Source organism: Lottia gigantea (assembly GCF_000327385.1).
Source record: "Lottia gigantea unplaced genomic scaffold LOTGIsca_12, whole genome shotgun sequence".
Taxonomy (NCBI): Eukaryota; Metazoa; Mollusca; class Gastropoda; family Lottiidae; genus Lottia; species Lottia gigantea.
Window position 1 is genome coordinate 1,216,303 of NW_008707225.1, and position 10,010 is coordinate 1,226,312.

Genomic DNA, 10,010 nt, shown 5'->3' on the forward strand with positions numbered 1-10,010 from the left:
GAATAACCATGTAAGAAAATGTCTGTTTTGTTTCTTACTACCGCTTCATTGCACCAGACTTAAACCAGATACGATATTAAAGTTATTTTAGGTGAAGAGAGCTAAATTTATCTTCGTAGGATGAAAATATAAACATTGATGTTACTAAATATATTGACAGCTCGCTCTTCTTACGTTTGATTAATTTACGTCTAGGCCTACAATGTTTCTAATCAAATTTAAAGGTGCCAATTTTATTTAATGTGGCACCAATAGTCAGATATATGTATATCCGTGATTTAGTGGAAACGCGTCAAAAAGTAAATTAACATTATAATTTCCATGCCGTTTTAATATTGGTTGAGATATGAAGGCTCTTATTTGAAGTTGATGGCTTAGACCAATTCACTAGCGTTTAATACAACTTGTTATGCCTAATATTATGCTTTTCTGAGATCAGCATCAATTTTTATAATTATTTGACGAAACGTTTCAAACAGTTAGGCCTACTGCACTTAGTATCGAAGCATCTTTAACTTTTCAACTGAAAACAAAACTGAACAATGCAAATTTCTTTGTACTACATAGATTGGTCAGAGAATGGACATAAAAATTCATCTTATTTCAGAGTACTACAGATATTTTAGTGATTTCCTTTTTTAAAAAATAAACCAAGTACAATAAGTAATGGAAGCAGAATTTCAAAATGATCTAAACTACATTACATAAACTGGTAGCATGTGTTTTTCTAAAAAAAAACAGCTGCAGTTCACATTACTTACTTCGCCGTTTTTTTTTTTAAATCTACAGATGGCTCTCTGGACCAAATTTTTGACATTCTTCACAGATAAGATCAATTTAAAAGACGATTACTTAAAGGATGTGGTAGTATAACACGCCAGGTTAAGATTCCTTTACCATCAATAAGGTTGGGCCATAATACTGTTTCTGAAAATTGAAATGATGATGCAACCGCGTTGTCGAACATCAAAATAGGCCCCATGTACAACATATGAATGCGGCTTCCAAATGATGCATGCGATCCAAATGATTGATGCTTGAAGCCAAACTTGTAATACTATGACACCACCCAAAGTGTGGCGGATAAAGTGCTGTATCTAACAATAATCATTTATGTATGCTCGCTCTAAACCACAAGTCTTCTGCACTTATAAACTATTAAACTTGTGTTAGATGGTGATGAGAACATAGTCTCATGAAAGCACTAGCCTAGGTCACAAAGTAAAGATTTATGATAAAACAAGGTGTAAGTTAAAGGTTAAGGTAATTAGATATGTTAACTAAGGATGTCTCTGTGTCTCTGTAATACTATCTGTGGTAGTATAATAATTATAAAATAATTCATTAAGTGATTCAACGGGGTAGAGAAGAGATCATATCAATTGATGTAGTGAAATCATACAGTGAATTACAATAACAAACCTAATACGAACTTATATATATATATAAATAACATATACTGATACAACATGATACGATCCCATACCAATTCGTGTGATAAAGTATCATAGAGCTCTCACTAATACATATAGTGATAAAGTATGATAGAGCTTATACCAATACATATAGTGATACCTTATGAGAGAGCTCATTCCAATTCTTATAGTAATACAGTATGATAGAGCTCATACCATGATGATATAAAATGAAAGAAGAGCTCATACGATTTCATATAACTGTTCAGAATAACAAAGATCATACAAATTTATATTGTGATACAGCATGATAGAGCTCATACGAATTCATAGTTATTAAATAAAGTTCATACCATTACATACAGTGAATTCATCTGGATACAAAGCAAAAAGAGCTAAGCTATGTATGTGCAAACCCTACCGTATGTCCGATATTATCGTATGTCGAATACATGAGAAATGTTTGCATGGAACTGGTATGGCCCCGGAAACAAAGATATCTACATCTATAAAAAAAACATTACACCGTCTTTAGTCTAATATTTTATTTCTTTCTCACGATGATACAAAAATATGCAAATAAATAAAAAAGGGGTGAACTATTTTACAATAAAATGAGAGAATAGTGTGATGATTCAAGAATAACGATTAAATAACATTCAATATTTTCTACAAGATATTCTTTTAAAAAATATCATTATTAAAGCTAACGTGAAGGCAGAAACATTATGGATATTAATCTTCAAGGATAGGGGTAAAACCCAATAACAGGGAGTATAATAAGCAATGTAAGAGGCCAACACTTGTGATTATATAATTCATAGCCCTAAGCGTGCCATTAGTCTATCAGTTTAATTCTGGATTTCAGTGTTATGTAATATAAAATAAACTCTTAATGCCACAACAAAAGTTATATAACATAACATATATTTTCTTTAACTTTTGGACCCACGTAACGTTACTCGGGTGAAACTCTTTCAAATTAAATTTCTTGATGATATATGCAATATACATTGTCAACATCACAACCATTACCGATTCACTTACAGGAATTTAATTCCCAATTGCCATGGATAGGGTCTTCCACGATGTTTGTGAGATTGTACCGCTCCAGAAACAATAATATCACGCCCGACAGTTACTGGGTTTCTCTATGTTAAAACTCCTTGCTTTGACCACACGTGCGAGCTGATCGATTTATATATATTATATTACGATATAGTTCATTATTTTGTGTGTCTGTCGAAAACAACATTTATATATCTTTATATTTTCCGATTGCCATTATTAAATTTGGCAGATCACTATAGAAATTGTTCTATGTACACAATACTAAAGGAAAAGGTTTTGAGATCATCGCCTTATTTAGCGTTTCGTCGTTTCATCCATGTATACATGTATAACGGATTGTCCGGATCATATGAAGTACCATACAGAAAGAAAGATAGTTAAAAGCAGCATTCGTTGAAGCTCTTGTAGTAGGCTCCGTAATGTACTTTAGATCCTATTTTTACACCCGCATTTAGCAGCTACAGTGAAGGAGACAGGAAGTGCTATTCTGCCATAAAGCAGAAGCGTTGTGTAGCTTTGAAAGTTGTAAACTAAAGATCAAAATAAAACTGTTCAACCGCGAAGTCGTCTTGATTTTCTTCCTGAAAAGATATCAAAATAGAAATATTTTACTAGCTTGTTATTTCTTTACTTTTGATTTGCAGAGGTTTAACAGTATATCAGTGATCCAGTCATGTTTATCGGATTCAAGTTGTATTCGCCAATATGCATAATTGCTATTATATATAATATAGCTACTAACCTTTACGTTTAGCCAGTTTGTATTTTCGAAGACACTTCCTTTTACATCGTTTTTTCTTTCCAAAATTGTTTCCACCTGTACGACATCCTCTAAATTTCAAACATTGTCCAGTAACTGGGTCAAAATACCAACGTTTTCTTAATTTCTTGCATTGTTTGGCTTCTTCACCGAGTGGCATACCACACACGTCACGCCCGTTTTCTTCTGATGACGTCACACTGCTTTCGTCTCGTTGTGGTTTGTTACTATTCGGAAATAAATAAATCTTTCTGCTTGTTTTCTTTTTTGATTGGATTCCAAAGTCTGAAATGTAGAATGTTAAAACAAAATATTATGAGGAATGTTAAGGCCTTCTACTTTACAATTTCAAACAATTGTTGTGAGACGACGGGGATACTTTGTTGGAATGAAGTTATAGACATACTTTTTTCCTTTATAAAAACTCTTTTTTCTTAAGATAGTTTAATGTTTTATCATATTTCTATAGACATCCACTGATAAGAATTATTATTAATGAGGGTAGGCGTGCTGTGATTGTTGAGGCATTCTTGCCTTGCAGGAGCCGAGATTTAACATCACTCATACCACAGAAATAGACCAACAAGATAAGGTCGTACTATTTTCATCATCTTTAACATTGTATAAATTATTTTCAAATGTTTTATTGTTCTTATCAGAGACTATTTATCAGAAGAAATAATAAACAAATAAACATTAAAGTTGGTATGAAATGCCCTCACAATAAACACCTACACCCCTCAGGTAAATTTCCGTGAGAGATTGACACTATAAAAGATTGGATACAGTTTTATTTTGACATGGTAGCTTTAATAATTTGGATGAAAGCTTTCCTCATATTATCTGATCCAATAGCGTAGTTTTTCTTTAGTTATTCTTTTCAAATAATCTTAAAGTGTTTATCTCTTTTCTACAAACAGATTCATGTCAATGTATCTTTTATTATATGATTTAATCTTGAACGCCACAATCCAATAAAACTAAGAGTCACCAGGTGTTCTGTGCTTCAATAACTTTAATTCTCTTTTCAAATCGTTTCCACTGATAAAATAATCTAACTTCAAGGAATTTGTCTGTTCTAAGCAATCTTAAAGTAATCTAATTTCAAACATGTCGAGTTAACCTGTTTGTAGCTGTGGGGTTAAGAATTTGATAAAAAAAAAAAAAGAAAGAAAAGAAGTTATAAACGGAAGTGTGAAGTTAAAATGATATCATGAAGATGTGAATCAGGATTGATTCAACAGAACAATATGCAATTGTTCAAATACCTAAAATATTACACAAGATTTCAAACTGTACTGCAGTTACGTTATACTTCGTAATTCGATGTATAGCCCATTGTTCAAACTCAATCCTATGCATACCAATATTATGAGTAGGCCTATTTGACAATGAAAAAGTATAGTTATTTTTTGAAACATGATATAGTTGTATCCGTGTGATGTGTGATGATGCGTTCTGTTTAATTATCCCGAATTTACTAGAAAATATCAAAATAAACAACCAAATAAGGCTCATAATGACGAGTACAAAGCACTCTATAGAAAATAAATGAAGTGCATCTCTTACGCAATCTTTCTAGTTATACTAATTACAATCTGACTGAAATGATTGTCTCCACAGCATTAATTATGCAAGTCGTCGAATTATAAACATAAGTACCTTTTATTGCAACATCATCAAGAAGATAGCGCAATGAAAGATGAAATAAGCTTATAAGATGAAAAATGAATTATTTATCATTATTTTATTTAATATGTTTACCATCAATCCGTATTGACACTGTCTTTGGGAATTAACAGCAGCTTTTAGATCAATTTTTGATTGTCAACATTTTAATCAGATTATTTTTTCTCATTATTTATTCATAACATAAAGAATAGCTCGATCAAAATAGATTGAAACCTCGATGGAAATGGTATTCATATAAAGAATAAATAAATACTATTTTACATTGAGTTGCTTGAAATATCTAAGGCCGTTAGCACAGGATATGAAAAGACAGTGTTAAAGTATTGATCCTTATTGAATACCATTCTATATACAGTTTTATTAATACTAAAATAACTTTTGAAAGAATGGCTACATGATGGAATTAATTCAAGTATGTTAGAATTACTTTAGGTGTTGGGGCAATTGGACATTGCAAATCGATATATCAAACTAGCCAAGAGAATAGCAAATGACAATAATAGGATTGGTTAAGAGCAATTCAAACATGAAGTTGATTGATCCACATAATATAAGCTATGGTATTTTTGAATGCGGGTTCCAGTTTATAACTTTTTAGTAAAACGGTGCTTCTTTCTGACCAATACCAAATTATTTTCTTTCTCGGCCGAAACAATTTAAGATTTTACTTATAATGACCCCAGACCAAAATACATTGAATTTTGATCAACAGCATAAATTGATTTGTTCATCGTTCGATCGTAACAGATTAGGCAAAATACGTGGGTTTTAGAAATTTGTCATTATTCGGCAATTAGTGCATGGACATTAAATGTATAAACTCACCTTGGCAATAAGCCTTCGCCCTGCATGAAGACCATTCACAGTCTGTTCTTTTTGGGACATCAACAATACATTTTGTACCACTGTGACAGTAGATGTTCTGAAAGAATATATAATCAATTGAGCTTGTATATTGGTTACAAAGCGATCTATGAAAGAATATATAATCAATTGAGCTTGTATATTGGATATAAAGCGATCTATGAAAGAATAAATAACCAATTGAGCTTGTATATTGGTTACAAAGCGATCTATGAAAGAATATATAATCAATTGATCTTGTATATTGGATACAAAGCGATCTATGAAAGAATATATAATCAATTGAGCTTGTATATTGGATACAAAGCGATCTATGAAAGAATATATAATCAATTGAGCTTGTATATTGGTTACAAAGCGATCTATGAAAGAATATATAACCAATTGAGCTTGTATATTGGTTACAAAGCGATCTATGAAAGCATATATAATCAATTGAGCTTGTATATTGGATACAAAGCGATCTATGAAAGAATATATAATCAATTGAGCTTGTGTATTGGATACAAAGCGATCTATGAAAGAATATATAATCAATTGAGCTTGTATATTGGATACAAAGCGATCTATGAAAGAATATATAATCAATTGAGCTTGTATATTGGATACAAAGCGATCTATGAAAGAATAAATAATCAATTGAGCTTGTATATTGGTTACAAAGGGATCTATGAAAGAATATATAATCAATTGAGCTTGTATATTGGATACAAAGCGATCTATGAAAGAACATATAATCAATTGAGCTTGTATATTGGTTACAAAGCGATCTATGAAAGAATATATAATCAATTGAGCTTGTATATTGGTTACAAAGCGATCTATGAAACAATATATAATCAATTGAGCTTGTATATTGGATACAAAGCGATCTATGAAAGAATATATAATCAATTGAGCTTGTATATTGGTTACAAAGCGATCTATGAAAGAATATATAATCAATTGAGCTTGTATATTGGTTACAAAGCGATCTATGAAAGAATATATAACCAATTGAGCTTGTATATTGGATACAAAGCGATCTAAGAAAGAATAATCAATCTATGAAATAATATAATCAATTGAACATTGAATACAAGGGGATCTTTGAATTTAAGAAACAGCCCTTATTTACTAAAGGGTCAAAGAATCTCATTTTAATGGTGCCTATATGCTTAAAAATTCACAAATATTTTTGAGCCATGAAGTCATTATAAAAGAGATAACAAGTATAAATGTAACGTGAGAACCATATGGACGGAAACAAAGAATACGTTTAAATTACAGCTCAACTTGGGGAAATTATAATTATATTTCACCCGATATAAAAACATATTGAAAAGGAAGCAATTAGATGTTAAGAGTGACATTTCAACTTGATAGGTAAACTAGGTTTCAAGGGCTTGAAACTAGATTTATGTCGAGGAGATAACACACAATCAGACATATACCAAAGCTATCATTCAAAAACAACATTCATAAAAAACAAATTACCATATAAACAGAAGCCATGAGTGCAAGGATGGGCACCGTTTAGTTTGGAATCAAGAGTAAACGAAAACTCTACAAGTAGATGTATGATCTTTTGTTCATGTTTTATTTGCAACCCTATCTTTTCTGTGATTTTGTCATCGATCACTTGGTCAAGTCAACAACCACAAAAATATAATTGCAAGAAACCTCAATTCGGATTATAGTGTTCTACTAAGACAGTAAGTGAGTGCATTAATACCAAATCATCACCGATAATATTAAATGATATAGATGCTGATATGGAAGACATTAACCTCAATAATAACACAATACTAGTGATAGAAAATGTTTTAAAACCATTTCCCTGTTTTGTTTGTTTATCTTTAATCTTATGCCAAATAACACAGTATTTCGTTTTCCCCAGGGGCAGGTAATCGTGTTTACCGAAAGTTAAGTTCTCGGAATATGAGCCTGGTGATCAAGAATGTCTCCATTGCATATGTTACTCAAACTTATATGATTTTTTATATTACAATAACATCACCATTTTCATACAGCCAAGGTTGTAGAATGTCTAAAGAAAACATCGGGTTTTATCAGAGCTGGCTAATCTCTAGCAGAGTGAAGATGGAAAGGCAAGAATGATTTGAACCTTGGAATCACAATGGTCTCATCATATAGATCTGTTATCCAATCACAATATTGGGATAGGTTGGTTAGATGTACTACTAAACACACCCAGAGGAAATTGTCTTACTTCTATTGTTTTTGTTTACAGTATAAGTAAAGGTGAACTGGTAGTTTTGTCTAGATCTTATAGGTTGTTAGTATCCATATCGGCAAGACATGAGAGACGAAATCAACCAACCCATTAGAGACAAGCATTTCTATACAAGTTTGAACATAGGAACCTTTTAAATAACCGATATAATAGGCAAATTGAAGAAAAGATCAGCCAAATCTATAGACAATATACTAGGATATATCAGTTAAAGATAGTAAAAAAGGCTTGTAAACAAAGGGACTCTCACAAATGAGGGAGGACTAAAATGTTCATAGGCTGACTCGGAAGGAGTTGTGGCACAACAATAAAATGTATACAATGTATAGATTATATTCAACATCTTCTACTACAAACGACATTTCAGATCAACTGACGCTCAGTAATTCAAGAAGAACGAAATTCAAGAAGGAACAGATCCGATGTTCAATCTCACTCAAACCGAATCTAAAAGGTATGCAGGAGTTGTAAAGTTTAGAAAAAGTTTTCTACAAATTGGTATTCGTGTTTTCTATTTACATAAGGTCACAACACCACAACACACGAAAACATGTTTCAAAATATGACTTTGATAGTAATATTACCAACATCATGCAACTTCAATTGAAATAAATACCCTTCACAACATATGATATGATAATTGCATAAAATACATTTGATAGTAACGATTTACGGTTGTCGATTGCAACAAGTTCAACGATTTTATTTCAAGGATACGGGATGTCATGGTATGGAAATATCAAAAGGTGAAGATTAAAAGTCAATTCAAGGTGTGGTTTATAATTTGTTTTCAGCTTAACTTTCAAACTTGAAATATGACGTGTTTTCACAGGCGAAAGATTAAAATTAGTTCATGGTCGACACAAATCTACTATCTTATTTCTCAAATTACGCCTTTAGTGTACTGAAATGTTTACATCACATTCTTGGTGCAATATTAAGTGGTTTCGCGACTCGTTAGTACTTACAAGGTTCTCGAAATACGTCAACCTCTAATTTCAATCGGTATAAAGCATACAAGAACATTCCTGAGATCCTTTCTATCAGAATATAAAACTCAGCTCTTCTCTTATTGAAAACAGATACATACAAAGTTGAATATAGGGTCTATGTTTAATTCGAGGTTCTGAAATTGATAACATATATATGGTATGTTCTATGTCAGCAGTTTAATATAAATTATTTTAGGGCTATTCAAAAGTGTCTAAAAATGGAAGAAAGGACTTAAAAAGACAAAGAACTGCGTCACACACCTACGTGTTTGACACCCCATAGAGAAAGATAAACTTTTAAAGAACCAGATAAGAAACCAACATGAAAACTCAGGATGCCTTTAAATCTCTTTTAACTGAATTATTCTCTAAAGACCACTATAGAAGTTTGTCGTCGGCGAACAGATTAAAAAAATGTGAAATCAATTTCCAGAAAGTAAATTGTAGCCATATGCTACTCTTTCTGGAATTTCTATGACGTTGTTTTTATATGAAAAGCAGGCCATGGCCACTGTTTACTTCTAAATTTAAGAAAAAAGTAAAGAGTAAAATAAAAACAAGCTGTCAAAGGAAATTCTTGTCTTGAAAAATTACTTTATTACATTCTAATTGAAGTCGAATGAAACTAACACACGCTTTTATTTCTAAATTCTTCAAATTTTAATAGTACTGCATTTTGTAGTGACAAGAAAGAAATTATAAGATCTCTAACATTCAACATATCAAGGTTATCTCCTAGTTATACTATCTTGTTGGTCTTGATGGTTCATTTGCTACGATAACTCAATCATATAGATCTGAAATGTTCCCCTCATACAACTTCGGACGATGGTCGACCCATCTAAATAACTAGAAATAATCTTGACTAGAGCTAACTGAATGGAACTGATCAGTGTGTTGGTGGTAACAGGGTCTATGTTGTTAGCCATGTAACATTTTCTTTGGATAATAGGCAAAGCTAAGGGGACCCCCATCGACGT

General features: G+C 31.7%; 1 protein-coding gene across 1 annotated transcript; it reads right to left on the minus strand.

Annotated features, from left to right (window-relative positions):
- Window positions 1-5,998: 5,998 nt before the first annotated feature.
- On the minus strand, window positions 5,999-6,751 carry LOTGIDRAFT_74854 (hypothetical protein; the record flags this gene model as incomplete). The annotated part of the gene is made up of 1 exon (XM_009048066.1): window positions 5,999-6,751. A coding segment is annotated over one exon (753 nt), but the record flags the coding sequence as incomplete, so codon positions are not given.
- Window positions 6,752-10,010: the final 3,259 nt, after the last annotated feature.